This window comes from Antennarius striatus, chromosome 11 (genome assembly GCF_040054535.1).
Source record: "Antennarius striatus isolate MH-2024 chromosome 11, ASM4005453v1, whole genome shotgun sequence".
In the NCBI taxonomy this organism is placed as follows: domain Eukaryota; kingdom Metazoa; phylum Chordata; class Actinopteri; order Lophiiformes; family Antennariidae; genus Antennarius; species Antennarius striatus.
In genome coordinates, this window is record NC_090786.1 from 12,537,159 (window position 1) to 12,563,768 (window position 26,610).

General features: G+C 39.7%; 2 protein-coding genes across 3 annotated transcripts; both read right to left on the reverse strand.

The window, feature by feature from the left end:
• Positions 1-231: 231 nt before the first annotated feature.
• Positions 232-10,946, reverse strand: LOC137603563 (pyridine nucleotide-disulfide oxidoreductase domain-containing protein 2-like). 2 transcript variants are annotated; one of them, XR_011037296.1, is made up of 17 exons: positions 10,823-10,946; positions 10,408-10,427; positions 10,162-10,255; positions 9,091-9,164; positions 8,838-8,993; positions 8,481-8,634; positions 8,311-8,372; positions 8,096-8,193; positions 7,858-7,999; positions 7,573-7,707; positions 7,423-7,495; positions 6,716-6,869; positions 4,657-4,808; positions 2,471-2,577; positions 935-1,055; positions 461-772; positions 249-331 (listed from the first exon to the last, which is right to left on the reverse strand). XR_011037296.1 is itself a non-coding variant. In XM_068327147.1 (16 exons), the coding sequence occupies exons 1-16, from the start codon at positions 10,941-10,943 to the stop codon at positions 702-704; spliced, it is 1,734 nt and encodes a 577-aa protein (XP_068183248.1). In that variant the 5' UTR covers positions 10,944-10,946; the 3' UTR covers positions 232-701. The 2 variants fall into 2 exon arrangements, 1 of the variants encoding a protein (XP_068183248.1); XM_068327147.1 differs by having other exon boundaries at positions 232-772.
• A 386-nt stretch (positions 10,947-11,332) lies between these two features.
• On the reverse strand, positions 11,333-25,701 carry LOC137603564 (pyridine nucleotide-disulfide oxidoreductase domain-containing protein 2-like). Its single transcript, XM_068327149.1, has 16 exons — positions 25,578-25,701; positions 24,705-24,724; positions 24,161-24,254; positions 23,719-23,792; positions 21,779-21,934; positions 21,413-21,566; positions 21,244-21,305; positions 21,065-21,162; positions 20,827-20,968; positions 17,078-17,212; positions 16,923-16,995; positions 16,261-16,414; positions 13,622-13,773; positions 12,953-13,059; positions 11,627-11,747; positions 11,333-11,403 (listed from the first exon to the last, which is right to left on the reverse strand). The coding sequence occupies exons 1-16, from the start codon at positions 25,699-25,701 to the stop codon at positions 11,333-11,335; spliced, it is 1,737 nt and encodes a 578-aa protein (XP_068183250.1).
• Positions 25,702-26,610: the final 909 nt, after the last annotated feature.

A 26,610-nucleotide genomic window follows, 5' to 3' on the forward strand; every position in this document is an offset into this window, starting at 1 on the left:
GCCAGCGGAAGAGGTATAGGTTGTGTCCAAGAAAGATCAGAAAACCGCTGATTGCTGTGTCAAATGCAGTACTTCTGTGTGCAACCGTCACAGCCAGAAGCAAGTAGTTCGTGTCAGATGCCCACAGCGAGAGGAGATCTGTTTTTTGTGTGAATGTCAGTGTGTGTACCAAAACTGCAAATTCTTATAGTTAACGAAAAAACAAATAAGTAATGCAAATGGTTTCATGTCACAAACATGTTTTATTAGGAATACCTGGAATATGAATGTATTGCTTTTGATTTTGAAACTGTCGAAGAAAAGCAATCTCTGGGGTCATGTTTGACTTCACCTGTGGAAGAGTGGATGTATTGGTAACTTGTGCATCCAAGGGTTAAAGCGGCTGAGTGGAAATGAAAGAGAATTTCCTTGCAAAAATGTATGGATAACATGGATGTTTGTATTCATGACTGACACCTACCCCCGGTGAACTGACTTAATGCTCCTCTGTGGCTTGAAAGTACAGATTTTGAACAACTTCTCCAGCTTTTCCTGTCTTTAAGATGTCTTCTAAGTTTGTTTTATGAAATAAAAGACATATTTCCTTTGCAAACAAGCTATAAGGCCTGTTAGACAGTCAGTGTTAGACTGTGTGGTTGGAAATCTGTCTTATTTACATAAATTAGACAAAAGAGACTTGAAGACCACGCTGTCAGATGTTTTCAGCGACGTTTTAAATCAGCCATGACAGTGAGTGCTGCGTTCCATCCAGGGGCCCCCATGACACCACCACCTACAAATACGTGAATCATCAAAAGACACAGGAGTGGGTAAGTTCTGTGTAACCACCAAAAACACTTGACTCATCATCTTTATCATTATGATTATATTCTTATTTTTATGTTATAATTATTATATAATATGCAGAGTGTACAGTGGAATATTAAAAGCAAACCTGGATGAGAGCCACTGCCACACAGGTACAGCCCTTTAACTGGGGAGCGGTAGTCTGACACACAGGGCAAAGGTCGTGCAAGGTAGAGCTGGTCCAGGGTCATCGATCCATGGAAGATATTCTAGAAAACAGGATCAAAATATCTGCTTTTGTGCCTGGTTCCTAAGAGAATAATGTTGATTACCTCATGATGTTAAAAACAGAAGTACATATTCATGGAGTTGGTGCCACTGTACACAGCTGATGAACTTTGATTCATATTCTTTTGTTGACTAAAAATGCTTGTAACCATCAATTACTGTATAGCAGTTCTGTATCTGAACACATAAAAAACAAACACTGCAGAGACATTCATAAAAACTTTATTCTAACCAGTATGTTCAGATGTGTATCAGTGTTTTAAAATAACGCTCAGTTCTATAGTAGGACTGAAATAATTCTTGAATAATTTCAGTACCTAGATTACAAAAAAATCATTGAGACAGATTTAATAATAGGTGTCATTCCATACAGGTTAATGAGCTATCTAGTTGAGATCAAGGCTAGTAAAGAATGCATGGTAATTATGTTAATATAATTATTATAATATAGTTAGTGGTTAAGAAAATCTGTATATAAGACAACCCTGAATATAAGACTAACCCATCTTTTTCAAGACTCAAGTTTGAAAAAAGACTTTTTGAACACCAAATTTAATTTTTATATAGAAAATAATTACAATACATCTGAAACAAATGATTAGAAGAATATATTCGAGAGAAAAAGCATGTTATTTTGCCTCATTCAAATCATGCAAAAACTGTCTATCACATCTTATTATCTGAACATTTAAATATGTAAACTAAAGTGCAATTACATTTGTACATTTGCAATAACTGCATAAACCATTAAAGTGAAGTCTAACTGTAACTGTTGTCTTGAAACAATTATGAATAAGGAAAAACATTGCAATAAAATAATGCAAACTGGTTTAAACTTGAGAGTAGCTGAGATCTGTCATGTCAGAATATTAACTCCAGATTGTCGCTACGTTTCTCCATTTTCTGTTTATCTCTTCTCCTATTTTCTTCTCTTTTCTTTCTTACAGCTATTTTTTATTTTTCTTCTACATGCTACCGCTAGTTTTATTTTTCTTCTTCGTGACGGGTTCGCTTTGGCCAGGGGAATGAAATTCAACATTCGATTTAATGATATCTGGCGCCATCTAGCGTTGTGAATGGGTATAATGTCCCAGAATGTAAGACGACCCCCCACTTTTTCAGTCTTATTTCAATGCAAAAAACACCGTCTTATATTCGGGCCAATACGGTATGTGTCATTAAATTTGCTGTTAGTGTCAGTAAAATTCTTATTTAACTGTTTCTTCTCCAAAAAAGAAAACAATTACTTATTCATTTAAGAGTCATGTCTCATTTTCACATTTTTCTCTTACTGTTGCTGAGCATATAATATGTCTCTTTCAGTTTTTTGATCATTAGAATAACGAATAGAATAATCAGTTTACTATAGTCCTACTAAACAGTGTACAGTATGTACCCCTCCAGTGAGTCCAAAGATCCTCTCCAGGTCAGGTGGTGCCAAGATGTCCCTGCCCACAACCGACTGTTTGAACCCCGGGGCATATTGTTCCACGCAGTCAAATACTAAAGACAGACAAAGACATAATTTAAAGAAGTCTTATTATGAAAAACACATTTTTCAGTTCTCTACATATAAATAGTGGGCCTCCCTCACGCGACCAAATCGTAGAATGTGGAAAACAAATGCTTCCTGCATCAATAGATATGTAGAATCAAAAATGATCAGATTGACCACAGCGCCGAACCCTACGTCATGTCCGGGGTGATTGATAGAGTAAATTGACTTATCTTAGTCATATTTGATTGTCCAACTGGATACGGGCGTGGTCATCCCCCGAGGGGGGGTTAGTTCAGGCTACAGTAACGGTGTGTGGTAACGGCCTCGCTCAGAGCTACACACTGAAAGTTCCTCACAAGCTGTTGAAGTCAGCTAGCATTTGACTAACTAGTTAGGTCCACTTCAGCCGCATGTGCGTGTGTGTGTATGTGTGTCCGTGTGTGTGCGTGCATGGTTCGTGTTCAGGCTACGGTAGCAGTGTTTGGTAATGACCTGGCTCAGAGCTACACACTAAGTTTCTCACAGGCTGTTGAAGTCAGCTAGCGTTTGGCTGACTAGTTAGTGCTGCTTCAGTCAGGTGTGTGTGTGTGTGTGTGTGTGTGTGTGTGTGTGTGTGTGTGTGTGTGTGTGTGTGTTCGTCTGTCCGTGGACATGTGTAGAAAACACATTACCAGACATTAATTACTAATTCAGAACAATTGTCTGTTTTTTTGGTGAATGACAGCAGCTTTATCTCTTCTATGTATCCACACCGACTACACCACCCATTAACAAACAGCCTCAGCCTTTATTTACAGCCTAACTAGTCAAGGGTTACGTTCAACTGACCTAAACCCTGCATGAGAAATAATCCAGACAGAAATCACTCATTATCATTCTTTCCCAGCCTTGTGAGAGACAAAGGGTGGAGGCGGATACGAAAGCACACACACACACACACACACACACACACACACACACACACACACACACACACACACACACACACACAGTGAGAGAGAGACAGAGATAGAGAGAGAGAGTGAGAGAGAACAAGCGAGCTCGTTTTTGTGTTATTTACAGTTGCTTATGAGTATGAGTAAACTGCTATTTTGATACATTCCTCATCATCATCACTACGACGTAGGTTAGTGAATGGAAATAAGGTAGGGCACAGCCAACAGTTCAATATGCTTCACTTAGCTATACTGTGTTCGCTTAGCACCCCGCTGTTGTTAACAAGCATCTCTCATTGTCCGTGACGATTGTTGGGAAAGACAGCTTTTATTACATCCTGTTTGTAATCATCTCTGGTCTCCACTGATTTCTATCCCATGTGCTAATACTGTGTTTTTCTCCCAAAAAATCTCCGCAATCCCCAACCGTTCTCATTGTGTTTACACAATGAGCCACAAGTTACGTTTAGCAGACTGAAAAAGCATCAACAGTTATAACATGGTAAACAAGAGCGCAAAACACGAGAAGAAGAGCGACTTACAGTATGTCATGAGAAAGTTACTGGGAGTTAAAAAAAAGTTTCAGACAATGGATGATCGGTAGCGGGAGTGAGCGCGTTTATGTAGCGCATGTAAACAGGTGAACGCGAGGGGGGAGAGAGGTGTTGATAGAGGGGGCTCGGAGCCACGCCCATTAACACAGAGCGTTTCAGAATGGAAGTGATTTTAACCATATTCAATCAGAGATATTGAAGACAACGGATAACTTTGGGGCGAGACATTTCAAATACAGTGGAGTTTATTTGGTAGCTGAATGACATGAATTTAAAAAGCACAATATGTAACCTTCTATAATTTCAAAGAACAGTTTATTGCAAAGATTTTTATAAATATACTCCTGTTTTCAAAAGTTGGGTATCCGTTTTAAGAATAAACATTTTATTTTCTTGCTGCTCAGATTGTTGGTTTTTTTACCTTAATTCAACCAGGTAGGTCAGTTCAGAACCAGTTGTCATTTACAAAGATGACCTGCTTTACCATTGAAGCGATCCACAAGATGTGTTACAAGACGTGTGCCTGACCAATAACATCAGATTAACACTGTAGCACATGTGATACAACAGGAAACACTGGGTCACTGTGTTTTACCATTGTCTGCATAGGACTCTCTGTCCTGGTCAGTCCATTCCTTGCCTTCTATGAGGTAGGGGGTGAATTGGGTGAAAAATGACACCACATGGCAGCCAGGGGGAGCCAGAGTAGGATCCAGCACGGATGGGATGGTCATCTCTATCATGGGTCTAGATCACATTAGGATAGATTCCACTTTACTGTCCATGTACAGAGAAATAGACCTGACACAATAAAATACAGTTCAGCATCTAAACAGAAATACAGACAGCACTTAAAAAAAAGTGTTAGGTGAATGTTATAAGAACAAGGTTACAATGGGATATGTAAATAATGAGGGGCACTCTTCTACAGTATTTACAAGGACTACATTAACAGTAGCATTAAAACATGAATAGAATGATTGAACTGAGATATGTACAGGATGAGTTCAATCAGTGCCTCACAGATGATGTCTTGGGCTGTTTTGATTACCTTCTGCTGCATCATCCAATACAGAGCAGTTGTGTTTATACTGTGGTGCTTTTGGGTACTTGCTTGATGGAGGTGGTTTTACACGATGTGGAGACAGTTGCTTAGTAATTTGAAGTTGCTCCTGACTGCTGATGTCAGGACCTCAGTCAGCTGTCTATCACAGAGGTCTCGACCTGTGTCTGTCTTCATGGGTGTCATTTGGGACCGGGGCCTAATGATCTTTGTTGTTACTGAGTGAAGCTATCAAATCGGTCGGGGACAGTCTAAGGGGTGGTGGTCTACAGGATCCACAGCCTTGTGTGTCATTTCATGGCTGCCCCTGTCAAAACATGAATTAAATCCACTCATTTAATCTAGGAAGCAGATGTTACTGACTGCTTGGAAGCACAAATTTAGTGAAAGCGGGTTCTCCCCGTTCTCTGGCTTCCTCCCACCTCCAAAAAAATGCGCTTCAGGTAAATCGGCTGTGGATGAGTGTGTGCGTGCGTGTTTGTGTCTCTGTGTGGCTCCACTGGCACTGGCGTCGCGCCTGGAGTTACCCCCGCCTCACACCATAAGCCAGCTGGGATAGGCTCCAGCTCCCCGTGACCCGCAACAGCGCATAAAACGGTAGAAAATGGATGGGTGAATGTCTAAATCCACAGTTTAAAGCTATGTTTGACCGTTTTGACATACCACATCAGGTTTAGTGTTGTGGAAGATAGTAAAGAACTCTGAATTCATCGGAATGTGCCTGCCAATATACTGATGGGATTATAGTTAATATACTGTAATTACAAAATAGCAGACGAAAAATGTTGATTACATGAAGTCAGAAATGAGTCTCTCCTCTATTATTCATATTTGTTCAGGCTAATCTGAAACTGGTAGGTGCTGTCACCGGTAAGTAAAGCTGTCTCTTCATTCACAGCTTGTTATTTGGGAAAGCTGTAACCCTTGTGTGGGTGGTGACACTGCTAAGGTAGCCCTTGATATGGCTAAGAAACACAAACACACTCTGTTTTCAAACTACTGTAGTACAAAATCTAGCCACACTTTCATTGTCCTCAAAATTGCTTTTTCTCAACTGACCTCATTCACACAGAATTAACAAAGAGGGCTGCTGTCAGATGTGTTTGGTAGTAGTTTGATGTTTGCTAATGGCAGCATGCAACAGTGATAGGAAGTTAAGTATGTGATTGAGGTGGGCCCATGTTGAAATTCAGCCTAAGGACAACTTGGGCAAGGTTTGGGGATTATGAGATAAAATATATAGAGCCTTACAAATGTGAAGGGTTAAAACCAACAATGCAAATCATCTGTATGGAGACACCATTAAAAGAGCCTGCAAGGTCTCAGATGGAATGTGCCTGTTTCCAGCAAGAGCCTAAGAGAATATCCAGAGGGAAAAGCCTCTGTTAAGTGGTACGCTGCACCCTAACCCTACTCTGTTCGTTAAGTCTGACTCGAAAGTTTAACATGAATCAATACCTCTAGAATAATGTTTACATCCATGTCTTGCTCAGCAAACCGCTGGATTTATTTGTGTGCTGAATGAAAATGAAGGATTATGATAAACTGTTATGTGCCTCATTCATCCATGCAGAAGTGTGATGGCATGTACTTTGTTGAGGGATGTCCATTCATGGCCTCGTTGTATGCTGTCTCCAGTACCTCCACACTCTCACAGTTGAGATGAATGGAGCACTGATGGTGGGGTCCAGGCTTACCATCGGGTGTGGGAGCCGCCAGAAAATTTGGAAGTTTGTCAAGTGCCACTATAAAAAGAAACAATTACAGATTTATTTATTTATTTTGCTCTTTTCAGTTGACAATACTTCCATTTATCAGCATTGCATGTAAAGGACCACTTAGGAGTAAAGACTACCTCCTCATAAAGGCTTAAAGAGGCACTACTGTACTTACAAGCAGAAGGGACAAGTGTCATCACACAAGAAGCAGAAGAACTTAGCTGTGTCTGCTTCACAAGATTTTGTCAAACTCGAAACTTGTGTGACCAAAACTTTCAGTATAATAATACGCAGCACTCAGTAGTGAAAAAATAACTGTTAATCTCTCCTGATTCAATAAATTAAGTCTTGCATTCTGCCGAGACTTTATTATCTCATACCTGCCCACTTCTTCACAGCTTACAATGTGTGGAAGCTGTGATTGATATAAACAAACACAGTTTTGGCTGGGTTTTGCAGCTTGCACCATACGTGCACAAAGATAACGCAATTCGAACGTCCACTTCTGAAGTACAGGTACTTTATTTTTATGGTTAGACTACTCATCATCACAAGAGAAAAAACTTTTTTTTTTTTTTACCATTGATCTTAGTAACAGGCGAGGCGTAGTCAATCTGATCTACAGCTTTGATGAACTCTGGAGAAAGGGCATCCTACCATGAAAACAGGAGGCCTGAGTAAATCATACAGTCTGGTCCCATAGATCACAGTCATTACTTTCTGTTTTTACCTGTGGAGTGAGGTTTTTGAAGGTAACATATGGAGTGGCATTTGATAAAACAACTTTACTCTGGATTTCTGTGCCATCCTTCAGCACCACTCCCTCTGCTGCACCATCTGAACCAACCAGGACCTGTCCCACATCCTGCAGAGAATAGGTATTAATACAGGTTTTGCACAAAATAACATGTCGACGCAACTTTAATTAATGAATCAGCTATTGTTGCCTAAACAACAGATACAATTCAACATAATCGTTGTATTGCATTATTATATTATTTATTGATTATATTACCTTCTCAGTAAAAATGTCCACACCATGGGACCGAGCAGAATGAGCTACAGCTTGAGACAGGCCTCCCATCCCTCCCTCCACATAACCCCATGCTCCCTTCTCCTCTTCCAACTCTCCCATCACATGGTGCAAGAGCACATACCTTCAAGGCATCATGAAACCAATGTTTTGGACAGGTCATATTTAATTCAGCGGAAACAGATCTATCAGAATGTTAATGTGACACAGTGTTTCTCACCCACTGCCGGGATTACTTGGACTGGTCATGGCTCCAATAACAGCATCAGTAGCCAGTGTTGCTTTCAACGGTTCTGAATCAAACCATTGATTGAGGATCTATGACAGAAAACACAAGCTGGTCACAATTCCATCAATAGAAAACAGATATTAGTATTAAACAATAATACTAATAACTATTGCAATATTACAAATACTTTGTAAACTGTTACAAACCTTCGTTATTGGTGCCGTTACAATCTCATAAAAGTCTGGAATGTTTCTGCCTAAAGTCCGACCTTCAAATTCGAAAATCATAACACAGAAGGTACATGTTCAAACATTTCTCAATGTGATAGAGAAAAATATAAATGTTTTATTTTCTAAGCCTGAATCCATTTACGCACCACATCTGACAATTGGCATCAGGGTTTTAGCTGCAGCCATCCTCTTCCTCAATGATCCAGATGTGACACCTGGAACATCTACAGGAGGGGCATCCAGAAGAGGGTTGATAGCTTCTGCTAGCTTTTCAAGGTGTGCAAGAAAATCTGGGTAAGCCTGGGCAGAAATCAAAGAGTGGTTGAGGATGAGTATCGGGATGTGGGATTGTGTGGAAAAAAGATATGTTCAAACTGGTGGCGAAATAAAGGCTAAAAGAGATAGAAGAACAGCTTCACTTTATACTTCTAGAATAACTTTTGAATTATGTCTACTGGTCAACACAAGAAACATTTACTTAAGGTATCATGTGCTTCAATTACCTTAGCATCCTTCAGGGAAAACTTGCCGATCTCCATCTGGTTCATGGACTCGTCTAAGCCCAAGATGAGAGACCTGGGTGGGGCACCTCTCACCCCCTCCTCCAACATAGGGGTGAAAGCATGGGGGTCCCTCCTGTATACCTTCAACCCATGTTTCTGAGCATGCATACACAAAACCTTAATTCCTTCTAAACAAGATTTATGAGTTTAATTCTTGTAATTAATGTATGAGTTCAATTCTTTCTGGGTTTACCTTGAGTTCCAAGTCTGAATAAATGTGTGGTCTCAATAAACTGAGCAAATAAGAACATCTGGAGAAGTGGAAACCTGCACAGAGTTTTGTTACTTTTACATGGATAATGTTTTCATTTTAATGACTTGATGACATTCATCAACAATGCATTAAGTAATGAACTTCGAAAGAGTCATATTTATTCAGTTGTCCTATCCCAACCTATAATGTAAATTTAACATTAACAAGACCCAAGGCAGTCACAGACTGGAACAGCCCGCGACACCCCTGAATTCAAAATTTTATCCTGACCTACTTGCATAGGTCAAAGCACTACCTTAGATTTATGGTCTTACCTTCTCCCTCGTCTTTCTATCGTATCCAGTTCCTGAGTGTACAAAAGTTGAAATTTCACCTTGACCTCATCATCTCATTTTCATCCCCTTTGCCGCCCGAGTAATGTGCTTTTTGTTTGATCTTTCTATCTGACCCTGTCTCTGGACAAAACAACATCGTTGTTCTCACCACAGTTTTGTACACCTTTCCTTTCATTTTAGCTGAAACTCTTCTATCACGCATCACACCTGACACTTTCTTCGACCCATTCCATCCTGCCGGTACACGCTTCTTCACCTCTTTTCCACACTCTCCATTGCTCTGGACTGTTGACCCCTTAAAATCCTCCACCTTCCGCTCCTGAATTCAAAATTTTATCCTGACCTACTTACATAGGTCAAAGATCAAAGCTAGTGCTCTCACCTACTGTCACTGATCAAAGCACTAGCTTTGATCTATGGTCTTACTCACACTGGCCTTCTCCCTCATCTTTCTATCTTATCCAGTTCCTGAGTGTACAAAAGTTGAAATTCAACCTTGACCTAGTTTTCTCAAGGTCAAAGTGGACACTGACAATTACAGTACATCACCGCTTTGAAGCAGGATGTAGTTAAATTCATTATAGAACATTTGCTTTCAGTGTCTTTCAACAATTTATCCAAATTAGTGGTGATTCAACTATTAACTTGTACTTTTATGTTTTATTATTTATCTTAGTGGTTATTTGGTTGCATGTTTTTTCTTCAAAACACCTACCAGGGAAAATCTCCTCTGTCACAGCTGCTCCTCCCAGGACATGTCTGCGCTCCAGCACTGCTGTCTTCAGTCCTCCTTTCTGAAGATAGGCAGCCTTCACACACACACACACACACACACACACACACACACACACGCACGCACGCACGCACGCACGCACGCACGCACACACACACACACACGCACACACCTTTACCCTTCTATTATCTGATATTGTGTGCTGTTGTAGAAAATAAATGAACTTACTGCCACCAGTCCATTATGTCCTGTAATGACATAAATATAAAAACAACAATTATTGCAAGCGAGTTTCTTTTCTGAAAAGTAAATTCTCACTGATAAATTCATGCATTGGTCGTGTTACTATCCAACTCAGGCGCTCGTTTAAGCAGCTCAAATGAACTGAATGCGGCCAAAGTCCAACAGCTGTGACAGCAAACACTTGTATGAACAGAACCATTTATAAACAGAGACACAAAACCGCGTTCATTCAGATTAAATCTGAGTTGAGACGCAGGGAAACCAAGTATCTCAATTTTTTAATTCCATAATTATCTGATGTTGGGTATTTCTACAGATCGTGTTATTCCCATTGGGTTGTTTGTTTGTTTGTTTGTTTCTTTTTTTCCTGTTTTCTCCTAAAACACTCCACGGATCTCACCTCCTCCTATCACCAGTGCGTCATACTGAGGTTTTATTCCGCTGCAGCTGGAAGAGGATCGAATCGCTGCCCCCAGAGCAGTCAGAGCCCTCCGTCCGTCCGTCCACACCGGTGAAGCCATGGCAGCAGTTTGAGCTTCGATCAGTCCCGCCTCCTCACACGTAGCCTGGTATAAGTTTTAAAAACTTTTTCTTCCCCCCCCCCCCCCCCCCTCCACGTGTTAAAACAGAATAGACGGGAGTTAAAACCGTGGAAAAAATATCCCGGTGATTCAAACATTCACTTGCCTATTCCTGCTTGTCCAATGTACCTACATTTCTTTCTTTTTTTTCACAGAAAATACTGTAATTATAATCTTACAATTTACTGTATTATCAATTCATTCTTTCCTACCATTTCCTACCATCTGCTGTGAAAAACTTGATAATAAGACTAATCAAAATTGTCCAATTAGACAAAGGAGATTGAAAACTGAGGAGGGGACCACACTCTGATGAGGTCAGATTGTTTTTATTGACGTTTCAGGTCAGCCATGACAGTGAGGGCTGCGTTCCAGCCAGGGGCACCCATGACACCACCACCTACAAATACATGACACATCAAAAGATACAGGATTAAGTAAGTCCTGTGGAACCATCAGAAACAATTAACTCTGACACCGTCAAGTGACTTCATATCTTAATCATTAGCTGTGAAGCCTAGATTTAATGACGTGAATGATTGTACATATGCTACTCTAATACACAACAAGTAGTCACATTTGCAATTTAGTACTCAGCTGACAAAAGTGTATTCATAGCAAACCTGGATGAGAGCCACTGCCACATAGGTACAGGCCTTTAACTGGGGAGCGGTAGTCTGACACACAGGGTAAAGGTCGTGCAAGGTAGAGCTGGTCCAGGGTCATCGACCCATGGAAGACATTCTAAAAATCAATACCAAAATATTTAGCTTCCTTGCTGTTTCCAAATAGAATTGTGTTATTCTAATAAAAATAGACTGTAATTTGTTTAAGGACTGCCTCATTGTTAGAAATGACAAAAAAAAACCATAGACTACATTCCCCCTCCACAAGGTGGTGGAAGTTGTCCGTCTATCATTGCCTCCCCTATAAAAACAGGCATGAATAGGCAGGACTTCTTTGTCATCAAACACATGCTGCTGGAAGCTGGTGATGTGAAGCCGGGATAAGGAACACACAGACTTCAAATCCAATTTTTGTGGGTCTTTATTGTGTTCCCCAAATCAATATAGAATATTGGAAAGAATAATGAATGAAATTTAAGGTTGTTTTGAATCAATTTGTCAAGTTACCAAAACAATTATATTGTTTGCATAAAAATTATTCTTGTACTGTTTTCCACAATTGTTTATATAAAAATACGTTAACGGACATAAAAGTACATAAAAAAATACGACAGTGGCTCATCTGGCTAGCTTAAGCACACTCAGCTTCGGTAGCACACATGTTAATGTGATCCGACAGCATCTGCAATCCTAGATTTGGCATCTGTTATTGTCCGAAAATCGTCTCGCAGTCGGCACAGGTGACTCAACTCCATTAAAAAAACTGGCGCAATACGGTTTACTTCCGGTATTTTCCCAGACAGCGCGCGTCTCCCAGAGACCGACGCTCTGCTCCCTGCTGTCCAAAGTTAATTCCTACAGCAGGACTACTAAAGCTGACAATACAGTATATTACAATGACATTGGTTTTTGTTCCCTGAGTATCTTTAAATACAGTTTTACCACCTGGTTACATGTATGATGTGTGCATTTAAGTTGGAGTTTGACTAATTTTAATTTAATCATGCATTTAAATAATTTCATGTCTGAAGCTATTGTTTATTGTACACAATATGGTAATTGTTTGCCTGTCTTACAGAACCATTAGCATATACCATCTAATCCATTCATTCATTCATTGTCATGTACTGCCGCTGTATCCGCCGTAGCGGGTCACGGGGAGCCAGAGCCTATCCCAGCTGACATAGGGCGTGAGGCGGGGGACACTCTGGGCGCAACGCCAGTGCACCGCGGTCATCTAATCCAGATTGTCACCAATAAAACCACATCCTGTCTTTATTGATTTTCAAAATGATAATCATTTCTACAGTGTACAGTACTTACCCCTCCAGTGAGCCCAAAGATCCTCTCCAGGTCAGGTGGAGTCAAGATGTCCCTGCCCACAACAGATTGTTTGAAGCCTGGGGCGTATTGTTCCACCCAGTCAAATACTATAGAGAAAAACTTTTCATAGTTAGTGTCAAATCAAAAGGACAGTTTATACTATACAGTGCGCCCTCGCGCAATGGTGCATCAACGCTCGTGACTTCACCTCATCGCGGATTTTTGGTAGGCAGTCATGTGATACCGTTACACGCATTCTATTGGCTGACGGCATCCGGAAGTGCGCTATGTTCCGTGAGTCTCGGACATACGTGAGACACAAAAGTGTTTAAAGCAGTCGATAAGAGTGTGGGAAAAGGTAATACAGATAGAAGGTGGTTTAATATCAGTATGGGGAGGATTCATAAATGTTTAAATTAAGATAATAAGATAAATAGTTTGTCGTTCTATTGGTTATTCGCGTGTGGTTCCTGGAACGCATTACCACGAGGAACAAGGGCGCACTGGAATAAATTTACTCCTGTTTTCAAAAGGAGGATATGACGTCTAGGAATAAACATTTTCCTTTCTTGTTGGCCTATATTACAAGTTATGTGACAAACAATAAAGTAGTTGCTTATAAAATTTGAAATGTGAAACTATACAAAGTACTATGTCACTGTGTTTTACCATTGTCTGCATAGGCCTCCCTGTCCTTGTCAGTCCATTCTCTTCCTTCTATATAGTAGGGGGTGAATTGGGTGTATAATGAAACCACGTGGCAGCCAGGGGGAGCCAGAGTAGGGTCCAACACAGAGGGGATGGTCATCTCCATCATGGGTCTAAAAGAACACAGAGGCATGATGGGACAAAACTGCTGAGAGTGAAAAGAATGAAGGAATTGAGATAATGAGGATGATAAAAATAAAATATGTGATAGTTATTTTTATGTCTTATAACATAAAGAAAGCTAAGGAATTAAACGGAGTAAGATTTCACACAAGTTACATCTGATTTTTTTGGTTCAGGATTGCAAGGTCTGCAAACAGTCGGACGCACAGACTAAGATACATAACACATTCAGCAGGAAAAGTGTTATCCACAAGAAAAAAATGTGGACATCCTAATGCACTGTGTTTGACTTGAGATTGGTTAAACAATGTTTACAACAACAAAAAATACATAATTCTTACATTTACATGATAAGCAGAGATTAAAGTTGGCCAGCACCATCAATAAATAAAGACTTACACAGGTAGTCCTCAAAAAAGGGACATTCGACTTACGAACATTTAGAGATACGAACAAACATGTGCCGCAATATCTGACTATTGTGCTGCAGTTTCCCTTTCTGCCACTGCATAGGTGCATCTCCAACACTTCTTTCCCCTCTTGTCCTAATATGTTGTCATCTCTATGAGCATCTCAGAACGCCCAGTTTCGTACCTTGGATACATTACTGTTTATCATGGATGATAAAGCAAAGACCTCCTCCTCTTCCTTCACTCTAAAGGTAAGCTACATGCTACATGCTAATGTATGGTACAGTGGATGTTCAACATCAACAGCTGGCTCTGTGTGTTGTCGTTGAATGCGCTTAAAGGGGTCATATTATGGAAAACTTTTTTTTTTGTCTCTACATAGATATAGTGGTCCTCCCTAACTCTACCAACTCCTAGAATCCGTAAAACAAATGGGTCCTGTATCAACTGTACAGCTGAAAGTTGTCCAAAAGTCCAAAAAAATGGTTTGTTTCAGATCAGCACCCGTTGTGATGTAACAACGGGAATGATTCACTTATCCTAAGCCCGTCTGCACAAGAACACCCCCCTCCCCCAGGATAAGGGTTAGGGGTAGGGTTTGTCCCTCAGGTGAAGTTCCTATTCAGGCTAAGGTAGCAGTGTGTGACAATGTCCTCGCTCACGACAAACACCACATTTTTTTCTATTATTTGCATGTCCTTGTGACCATAAGTAAAGTCAGCTTGTGTTTGGCTAAGGAGTTAGGTACACTTTGATCTGTGTTTGTGGAAATGGCCTATGTGTGTACGACCGTGTATGCGTTTGGTGTGTCCTCAGCGTTATACCAAATACACACACACGGCATGTTTTTATCTTATGTATAGTTGCTTATGGGTATGAGTAAAGTGCTACATTGACACATACTTTATTGATCCTCGGGGGAAATAAAATAGATTGAAATTTAATAAATAACTTACAAACAATTCAACTTATGGAAAACCTCGCGGAACCAATTGTGTTCGTATTTGAGGACTACCTGTATTTGTTTCGATCGATTGAGAAGGTGGCATGGTGCACAGTTGACAACACAACAAGAAGGTTCCAGGTTCCACACAGAAGGTTGACACCTTTCTGTGTGAGTTTTGTATGTTCTCCCTGTGGCTGCATGGGTTGTCTCTGGGTTCTTCGGCTTCCTCCCACCTCAAACATAATGTTTGAGGTGGGAGTGAGTTGTTGTCTGTATTTCATTTGGATTTGCAATGCACTGGTGACGCATCCAGTTCTGTGAAAATGGATGGATGGTTGGATGGTCACTCTAAATGTCTGTAAGTGTGAGTGTGTCCGTGAGTAGGCAGTAGGAGTTGTCTTGATGTTTGTACATCTAGAGTGTACCCTGTCTTGTCATGTAATTACTATTACTTTTCAGTGGGAAGGTAAGGGTTAATTTCGATTCTATTTTGTTATGTTGGCTTCCTTTCTCACTGAAGTTTAAATAAAAATTGTTAGTTTAAACTTGTACTGGCTACAGCTACTGTTTTTTGCTGTAATATCAGATGTCACTTAAAACTAGAATTTGGATTTTACAAAATGACAAAAGACCTGAATAACTTTAGGAACATCTGGTGTTACAAAAATGTCCTATGCTCTTTAGTTGATGATCAACTCACTCTTGCAAATTTCCTGATAATAATGCACTGATTTTTATATGTATTTCTTCTTTTTGGTTTTCATCCAATGTAAAATTGTAAAATGTTTAAGTGCGATTAAAGTGTTTAAGCAAAAATCAAAAAATCTTCTTCTTATCTTTACTACCTCCTGAAAAATGGCTTCTAGAGTTGGTAACCTCCCCCTTATTATAAGAATAACCCTCCAGCTCGAGCTGTTGTAAATGACTAATTATTTCCAACAGGCACACTGTCTCCCAAAATTCTAATACAAACATTTCTCTCAAACTCACTCATATGAATTTCCCCATGGTGGGACTAATAAAGGACTGTCTTATCCTAAGTCGTGTCAGTTCAAGCCAACTCTACTTTACTTATCTATCCTATCTTATCTCATACAAGAGAGTGGAGATACAGTATGTACCTTCTTGAGGGACGTCCATTCATGGCTTCTTTGTATGCTAGCTCAAGAAGCTCCATACTTTCACAGTTCAGGTGAATGGAGCACTGATGGTGGGGTCCAGGTTTACCATCCACTGTGGGAGCTGCCAGAAAATTTGGTAGCTTGTCCAATGCCACTATAAAAAGAAATAAATTAGCATGGAATCAGGTTTTGCTCTTAAATCATTTACATTTCTTTGTTTTTCACTTTTGATAGAGTAACATGTTAACTTAAGTTTCAGTTCACTATACTGTACATTTGATTTTTTTATTCATCTTTTCATTCATCAGACTATTACGTTCCATCTTTGAGAAAATGGATGGACGGATTGACTGCAAATTAAGATTACCATTGTTTATTAAAAAAATTGTATTTTTAAGAAGTTGTTTGAATCATAAAAGAAAGACTTGTTGTGAGGCTCAGTGCTCAAGATTGAGCTTCATGTCAAATAAACCCAAAGACTTTTTTAAAAAAAATATACTATTCTGATCCCCAAAGGGAAATTAAGAGTACACTGTAGTTAGTGAAATACTTCAATCGCATGCATACATGTTAGTTTTTGTACAGGCCCCTGTAGCACACGCACACACACACAAGGGGGCCTGTAGGCATGCAGGGCATGACAAAATCTGAATTTTTTTTACCATTGATCTTTGTAACAGGTGAGGTGTAGTCAATCTGATCTACAGCTTTGATGAACTCTGGAGAAAGGACACCCTACAATAAAAACAGTAGGCCTAAGTAAATCATACAGTCTGGTCCCATAGATCACTGTTATGAGAGTTTTTCCTCTTGTTACCTGTGGAGTGAGGTTCTTGAAGGTAACATATGGAGTGGCATTTGACAAAACAACTTTACTGTGGATCTCTGTGCCGTCTTTCAATACCACTCCCTGTGTGATACCATCTGAACCAACCAGGACCTGTCCCACATCCTGCAGAAAATCGATATTAATACAGGTTTTGCATAAGACAATACATCAACTTACTGTTTTGGCTGTCTCTCTAACTCATACTGTTGCTTATACTGACTCTCACTTACTCTTTGCAAAATGACAAGAGAAAGAGCGCTGCGCTGTGCTCAGTGGCAGCGTAGATTTCCTTGTATCGGGTCCTCTCTCAATCAAAAGACCTTCCCCCTTGCCAGACAAAACTGTACATCCAGTTTTTTGTCCTGTAGTATTGAAAGTAGCACGTCTGAATGCTCGAAATCATGCAGACGTGCTTTAAATCCATCAGCACAGCGCACAGACTCCTCGTCGTATTCGTCATGATGCTCCGGGATGTGATCAAACAGTTCCTTTAGAGCATCTCTCTTCTCAAATATTGTATTGACCAGTCTGGACGTGTACTGCCACATGTTGGTGCCACATGAGGGAGACGCCGCCGGCAGATTTCGTCCAGTAGCTGCGTGCGCTGAGGCGATCTAGAAAAAAATTCAGTGAGGCAATTGAGGTGGGAGAAAAAGATCTTGCATTCTTTAAGGTTTGAGGCCCACTGAGTCAAGACCAAATTGAGCCGATGCGCATAGCAGTGTATGAATGAAGCCAACGGTGCTTTATTTACTTCTCTTCTGATCTCTTCCTCCATCACTTCAGCAATAGCAGTGATCAGGTCTTTTTGTATTTTGCCCAACGTCCCACTAAACACTTTATTAGTGGACAGGTGGTAATGTAAATCCGTGTTACTCTCAGCAATGAGAGAAATAAGTTGCACATACTTTCCTTTGTTTGTGGATGCCGCGCTTTCATCGTGTCCCCGAAATGGAAGTTCCTGCTTGCCCAAAAAAATGACAGTCTATCAGTCGGATTTCCCTATTTTTCTCCTCTTTTTCATTGTGGAGCTCTGTTTCCCTGCGCATTTGCTCGCTCAGCTGTAGCTCCACTCTGGTTTCCTCAAAAATTTTGGAGCCACCGCTGCTTGTAAGTGTCCGGCAGTGCTTTGGTGTCGCGTTGCTGCCTTGGTTAGGCAAGTCAAATTTACAAATCCAGTGTTGCTCCAAACACCATGTCGATCAGTGGCAAATAACAAGCACTCCCAGCAATACAATTTGCAGTGTTCCTCGGAGCCTGTGAGCCAGGGGTACTGCTCCTAGTTAGTGGGCTGAAAGTGGCGGACAAATCCTTTTCCCGGTTGCGTTATGCTTGCTAGCTTCGGAGTTGCCCGACCTTCCTTAACAATATCTAGCTTTTCTTGAAAAGTCCATCTTGAAAATGGCTTTGACAGTAAATCTGCAAACAAATCCATTTCTTGTCCTCCTTCAGCCATTGTGGGTTGAAAAAACGCTACATATCAACATATATTTGCTTATGCAGCTCGCTACAGACGCCGTTTTCTAGCTCTGGCTAGTACACGCTCTCACTATCCAATCAGAGGGTGTGAAAACGCTGACGTTGTGTACACTTTCTAGAAGGCGTTGGTGGCACCAACTCTAAATCTGATTGGTTAAAGCAACAGCCGTACAGACACTTATTTTATGCTGCTCGCCCTCTGAACTGGATTGTGAAGGCGTCCAGGTAGATTTCTGACCTGGCAACAATTGCTGAGATGTGATTGGTTAAATGCATAAATATGAAAACACACGTCTGGAAGCAGCGCAACCAGGGGAAAGGCAATGAAAGGAAGGTGATGGACAATTTGGAATTATTTAATAAGTATTCATGGACAAAATATAATAACATCAGTCTGTGATTTAGATATTTTTAGGCCAGCAGAGAAGGCCTTGCAGGCCCTGACGACCCACCACTGCTGTTTTAATCCACATGACAAATCTGCTCTCACAGTTGAACGTTTTAGCGAGATGTACTCAGACATCATGAAAACAATTTTTCTTTTCCTTTCAGTTTTTTCCTTCAGGGGTCACCTCAGCGAATCAGTTGCCTCCATCTAGCCCTGTCTTCTGCATCCTCTTCTCTCACACCAACTACCTTCATGTCCTCTTTCACTACATCCATAAACCTCCTCTTTGGTCTTCCTCTAGGCCTCCTGCCTGGCAGTTCAAAACTGAGCCTCTTTCTAGCAATATATTCACGATCTCTCCTCTGGACATGTCCAAACCATCTCAGTCTGGCCTCTCTGACTTTATCTCCAAAACCTCTAACATGTGCTGTCCCTCTGATGTACTCATTCCTGATCCTATCCTTCCTGGTCACTCCCAGAGAGAACCTCAGCATCTTCATCTCTGCTACCTCCAGCTCTGTCTCCTGTCTTTTCCTCAGTGACACTGTCTCTAGACCAAACAACATTGCTGGTCTCACCACAGTTTTGTACACCTCCACAGTTTTGTGCACCTTGAAACAACATGAACCCCCTCTATATGGGGGGTGCACTGCTGCTATTTGGCTGTGTCATGTTGCGGGGGAACTTACAAAAATTTCATATTCTGACTTCTGAACATTGTACCCACACGTGCAAGCCAGTTATAAGTTTCCTATTGTACATCCAAAAATAATAAACAATTTTGATGATGTTGAAAATTACTTTGATCTGATCCATGCCAAAGTCTATCCCCCAAGTAAACTGTGTTTCCCTGTACTTCCCAGCAGAAACGATAAAGGGAAGCTTATTTTCACGCTATGCCATTTATGCGGACTCATGAACAATCAGACATCTGAATGTAAACACAATGAAGATGATGGGGTATGGTTAAGTATTGAGCTCATGGAAGGACAGAGAAAGGGATATATTCTGGCAGAAACATATGAAATGTGCATTTTGAAGAAGAATCTGACAGTCTTTAAAGAATACATTTACACCTACCTGAAACAGAAACAAGTTAAGACTCTGGTTACCCTCTGGTTGTTCTGTATTATACCTTAGTGAGCATTGTATTTTGTATTCTGCTTTATACTAGAGTAAGTCGTGTGTATTGTGTATTATACTTTACCACGCATTGTATGTTGTGCATTATGTTTTGTTCACATGTATTTGCATATCAATAAATCCTATCAGTTATTCATCTTTGCTCACCTCCTGTCATCCTTTTTTCCTCCCTGTAATCTGCACAGCTAAAAAAAAGCCTACAGCATTACTTTAGTATTTAGTGTACTGAAACATTGAATGCTGAGAATGGCTGAAAAAGTGTATTTTGACCCTCGCTTCCAATATCTTATACATAATTACGTCAACACACATTCCTCCATGTGCACACTCATATGTTTATCATCATACCTTATTATTCTCATGTGGATGTTAACAAACTCATAGGTTTTACACATCCTACATACAGAGACTGACATTTTTTTCATCTTATCATCATCATATGATCAATAGAAAAGGTCGACAGTCACCGGAAGAGGCAGGATATACACCGGAAGAAGCAGGACTTTTTATTTTTCGATTAAATTTATATGACGCCATCACTCAAAACTTAATTTGACAGAAGGTGAGTTTATATACTCTCTGAAGTCTGCCATAATAACATGCCCGGAAAGAATAACTAAATAAATATAAATAAAAATAATAAATTAATTATTGTCAGTAAAAAAAATAGATACACATCAACATAATCATTGTATTGTATTATTATAGAAATTATTGATTACATTACCTTCTCAGTGAAAATGTCTACACCATGGGATCGAGCAGACTGAGCGACAGCTTGAGACAGGCCTCCCATTCCCCCTTCCACATAACCCCATGCTCCCTTCTCCTCTTCCATCTCTCCCATCACATGGTGCAAAAGCATATAACTGCAAGGCAAGACCATGAAATCAATATTTTTGAGACATCAGTACTAATGGAGACAGATGTACAGTTCAGAATGTTAATGTGACAGTGTTTCTCACCCACTACCAGGATTCTTTGGACTATTCATGAATCCAACGACAGAGTCAGTAGCTAGTGTTGCTTTCAGGAGATCTGAATCAAACCACTGGTTGAGGATCTACAGGATATAACATCAGTTGATAACAAAACAATCAACAGAAAACAACTTTTAATAACGTGTTTTTGAACTGTTACAAACCTTTGCTATTGGTGCCGTTACAATCTCATAAAAGTCTGGAATGTTTCTGCCTAAAGTCTGACCTTCAAATTCAAAATCACAACACAGAAGGTACATGTTCAAACATTTCTCAGTGTGATAGAGAAACATATAAATGTTTTATTTCCTGAGCCTGAATCCGTTTACGCACCACATCTGACAATTGGCATCAGGGTTTTAGCTGCAGCCATCTTCTTCCTCAATGATCTAGATGTGATACCTGGAACATCTACAGGAGGAGCATCCAGAAGAGGGATGAGAGCTTCTGCTAGCTTTTCTAAGTGTGCAAGAAAATCTTCATAAACCTGGGTACAAATCAAAGATTGGGTGATGGTGAGGGTGAGCACTGGGATGTGGGATTGTCTGAAAAAAGAAAGACTATGTTCAAACTGGTGGAGAAATAGAGGCTAAAACAGATAGAACAGCTTCACTTTATACTTATTGGACAACTTTTGACCTATGTCTGTACTGGTCAATACAACAAACATTTACTTATGTTATCATATGCTATAGTTACCTTAGCATCCTTCTGTGAAAACTTGCCAATCTCCACCTGGTTCATGGACTCGTCTGAGCCCAAAGTGAGAGACCTGGGTGGGGAACCTCTCACTCCCTCCTCCAACATAGGAGTGAAAGAATTTGGTTCCCTCTTGTATACCTTCAGCCCATGTTTCTAAGGACATACACAATAACTGATTCTATTAAGGAGGTTTATCACTTTAATTTAGTAAAATATTTTTTTTAATCATTCGCCACCTTATTTTTGTTGTGGTGTTTGAGGGACTGAACGATATTAGGAGCTATAATGTCAGGAGCAATTTTCCTACTGGAAGTGTCACTCAAAATATATAAGAGGTCCGTGATACAGCCAGACTAAGGTTGGTTCCACATTCCATGCTGTGGAGACAGGCTTGAGCATGGGGTCGTTGGCAAGTGCCTGCTGATTGGGCCATCATTGATTGGGTTCATCATTTACGATGAACCTTGGTCAGGTTCATCGTAAAAGTGCAACATGGATTTTTCTTCTGGTGGGCCCAACACCCATTGGAGAAACCATGGGAGACCAGTACAATGTGCTTTGTCTGACAGACAAAGTTGGCGGCCTTGCCAACCAATCCTCGTCTACTAAAGCTGACTTGAGCTGCATGAAATATAACCATGCAACCGTGCCGTAGGTGGAAAGATACTGACTAAATATAGAGGAGCTCACCATGATTGGGAGAAGAAGAATGTCTTTGTTTTTGCACCTCACAATTTGTCCACAATGTCTGGTAATGGTGTCACAACACTTTATAACAGGATAACCAAGTCATAGGTGCCTGAAGCTATAGCCATTAGCTTGTGGATGGCATTTATGACATCAATCTGAGCATTACGGGTGGATAACAATAGAAACGTACTGCCGTTGATGCAAGTCCTGGCATGTTGGACAGAAACAAGAGCTCTCCAGTTCCTTTGGTCCCAGGCTGCTCTTTGTATGCTGTCCCATGTTTTGTTGAAATGCTTTTCTTGAAAGTCTTCTGACACTTATCAGTCAGGTGATCTTAGTTCGACCTTGTTTTCTTTTCCCTACTAGTGTCCTACTGGTGGTCTTAAGTCATTAGTATTTTTTTTTGTCAGCACTTGTCCGATCTATTTCCATTTCTCATTTAATAGTGTTTGGCCAGATGATATGGAAAATTCTTCATTAACTTTTGGTATAAAGAGCTGACAGTTTGCAATAATATTTCTTTGTCATTCTATAACATTCTGATCCATACAGCAGAGTTGTTATTCAGTGTGAGAATTGCAATTCTTGCTCTGTTGAGATGACATTATACTCCATCAGAACTGGTAGTACTTCCCAGATATGTAGGACATGAGTATGAGGGAGATTTTCTCCATAAACCTTAGTATAGGATGGATTTGAAATGTTCAGGGTTATTACCCTGATCAGGTTTTTAGGCTGATCTTTAAACCAATTTTTTTACCAAAGTCACCAAGATGGAATGGTTCCTCATGCATGTGAGTGGGTGACAGCAGAGCAAGGTCATTTGCAAGGACTGAGACCAGTGTCCATTTAATGCCTCCATTCTGGTTTTTGGTTGCTTTTTTCAAGACCTAATCAATCCTCAACTTTGTTCTCTGGAATATTGCATCCATGTGCCTTTTTCTCACATTGTTTGAGTCCTACAGAGTCTAGGCATGATATGGGAGATTGCGAGCTTCTGGCTGTGAAGATAGCTCTTGAAGTGTGGAGGCATTGGCTGGAGGGGGCACTACCTCCATTTCTGGTTTGGACTGATCACAGAAAATTGGAATACATGCAACAAGCAAAATGCCTGAATTCCCACCAGTCTCGATGGGCTCTGTTTTTCAGCCTTTTTTGAATTTTTAAGTATAAATAAAAGAAAAGAAGAGTTAAAATAAAATAATTAAGAAAGGAATCAGTATATTTTATAAAAGTTCAATGTTTACCTTGAGCTCCAAGTCCGCATAAATGTGAGGTCTTAATAAACTGAGCAAATAGGAACACCTGGAAAAGTGAAAACCTGCACACAAAGTTTTGTAACTCAAACATTGATAATTTTAACATAATTTAAATATGATCATTTTAATCTTAACTCAACAACAAAACTAATCAACTGAGTACATGAATTTAGAAATGGTAAAAGTCTTTATTTACTAATCCACATACAACCCTTCTGATGAAGGTAATTCATTCATTCCATGGCTCTTCTGCACCAAGGGTCAGCAATAACAGAAAATTTGATTTCATTACTTTCTTCGATAATACAGTATCATGCCCTGAAAAAAAATTGCAAATATTTGCAACACATCTGCATTGCAGTCACGTCCCCCAAGTGATATACTTGGAGAAAGACATTTCTAGAACATAGTATTGTATGGAAAATCCTACCAGGGAAGATTTCTTCTGTCACAGCTGCTCCCCCCAGGACATGTCTGCGCTCCAGCACTGCTGTCTTCAGTCCTCCCTTCTGAAGGTAGGCTGCCTAAACGCACGCACACACACACACACACACACACACACACACACACACACACACACACACACACACACACACACACACACACACACACACACACACACACACACACACACACACGCACGCAGTACATACGTTGATTCATTTGTTTAACAGTGTGTTAGTACATGTGTCTGGTTCCTGGTTCCTGATGTGTCTGTCTATCTGTCTGTCTGTTTTTCTCTCATTCTCTATCTCTCTCCCTCCCTTGTTAAAGCTGCAAACATAGTAAAAACTCCATGAATGTAGACTGGGACATTACGTTTCCTGTAGGTACAAGGGCCAAGTGTCCTAGTTTGTTTATCTGGAATGGCATAAATGGAAGCCAGATTAAATATCTTAATTCCTAATGAACTGCGTTATATTTTTAGAAATGTTACTGTAATACTGTGTTGAGTAACAAATGTATTAACTTACTGCAACCAGTCCATTGTGTCCTGTAATAAAATAAAATAAAGTAGTATAAATATAATAGTAAAAGTTTTTTATTACAGTTTAAATGTTGTTTTTGAATATGATATAAAGCAAAAGAGCTGTTAAAATAGAACATATTGTAACATCATTGACTGTAGATTAGCAAAAAAATCAAAAATTCCATGATCAAGAAAGAATTGAAAATAAAGTGAAATAATAATTTTTAAAGATATTTAGCCCTTAATTTTAAACCACATCAATGTCTACAAACACATAAACACATGCATTCCTAGCCAGCATCTTTTAATCTGATGCTGTTTCATGTTATGTAAGAAATAGATGTCTTTCAGTTTCCAAAGATTTGATGCAATTCAGATTATCCAAGTAACTAAAACTGAGTGCACTTTTTTATTTGGTATGTTCCAGAGACATAAGCGTGGAATGATGGAAAAGTCTGCCCCCATTCGAGGTGCAAAGAATTCATAACTTTATGCTTAAGTGTTCAATCAATCATTTCCATGTGACAGGAGAATATTTCTTCCACTTGTAGCTTCTATTGCTGCTTGAATAGGCTACAATAGTAATGATATAATTTTAAATACAGTGTTGAAGAATGAAGAATGTGATTTGAATTAATTTCCCTGGTTTGTCTCATGTTCACAATCATTCACCAGAATCTCATCCTAATTGCCCCAGAAGATCAAAGTCGATGTCTTGTTGTCTAGCCTCAGATTAGCAGATTTCTTTTAATCTTTCATTTATTTCCTGATTGACATTTTGTAAATTTAGCCAAAACAGTAGATGATTATAGCCTTTATCCCATATGGTAAAAGTATCCGGTTTTGCCTGTCCCTCTCTGAACGGTGGAGAACTCACCTCCTCCGATCACCACTGCGTCATACTGGGATTTTAAACCAGTGTGACTGGAAGTGGATCTGGTCATAGTCCTCAAAACGGTCAAAGCCCGCCAACCTTGGTTAGTCCAAACTGCTGCAGCCATGCTTGGAGATAAAAAGTAGGTTCAGTCTTCCCTCCTCAGGTAAGGAGGATCTGCTTGTAGATCTGCTTTAACTTGCTCTTCTGGTTGCACGTGGTGCCGGGAGGTATAAAATTACCTACCGATGTTCTTGTGTGTAACGTTTAAAAACGTTCAAACATCTACAGGCAGAAATATACTAATGTTTCCAAAAACTATTTTGTAAAATTTAATAATACAACTTTAATATAAAATACCGTATTCTTAGATGACTATCTTTGTTGTGATTCCATTATTATATCTTAAAAATCGCCAACTTCAGTGGATATTCAGGTAAATTTATAGCTTTATTAAATTTCTAGCTCTGCCTGTTACTAAGACAGCTCAATTAACACATGGTTCTCTTAAAGACAAATGTATTCTAAATCAATGCTAAATTTCTATTCATTTTTTAATGTAAAATTTGAAATTTGCCTAAACCACCTTTCAAGCATTAAAGAAAACTTAAAGCAATGTTTACTTTATGTTAAAAATAGACTTTTCAAGCAACATTTGCTGCAAAAAAAATTTCCCCCACCACTTCCATTTGTCTTTTTGCTCGCAATGTGAAATATCAGTGAATTTTTGTAAGATTTGGTCCAATATTAACAATAATGCCATGAAACTAAGTCATATTGTTGGATGACATTATTCTGGACAACAATCTGGAACATTCAGTCTACATTTACTTACCTATTCCTGCTTGTCCAATTTACCTAAACTTCATTTTTTTCCACTTAAAATACTTCAATTATAATCTTACAATTTACTGTATTACCGATTCATTCTTTCCTACCACAATGAAACCATCTGCTGTAAAAAAAACAAAAAAAACACTTGCTAATTAGACTGATCAAATATGTCCAGTCAGACAAAGGAGATTGAAAACTGGTG

Excerpts from the sequence above, each read along its gene's own strand:
- LOC137603563 (XM_068327147.1), bottom strand. The coding sequence starts at position 10,943 with ATGGCTTCACCGGTGTGGACGGACGGACGGAGGGCTCTGACTGCTCTG. Across the intron at positions 6,870-7,422 it reads GCCTGTTACTAAGATCAATG|TGGCACTTGACAAACTTCCA; the intron begins GTAAAAAAAAAA and ends TTCTTTTTATAG. Across the intron at positions 1,056-2,470 it reads TCTTTGGACTCACTGGAGGG|AATATCTTCCATGGATCGAT; the intron begins GTACATACTGTA and ends CCTGTTTTCTAG.
- LOC137603564 (XM_068327149.1), bottom strand. The coding sequence starts at position 25,701 with ATGGCTGCAGCAGTTTGGACTAACCAAGGTTGGCGGGCTTTGACCGTT. Across the intron at positions 24,255-24,704 it reads GACACAATGGACTGGTTGCA|GCAGCCTACCTTCAGAAGGG; the intron begins GTAAGTTAATAC and ends GCGTGCGTTTAG. Across the intron at positions 20,969-21,064 it reads CCAAAGAATCCTGGTAGTGG|TTATATGCTTTTGCACCATG; the intron begins GTGAGAAACACT and ends CTTGCCTTGCAG.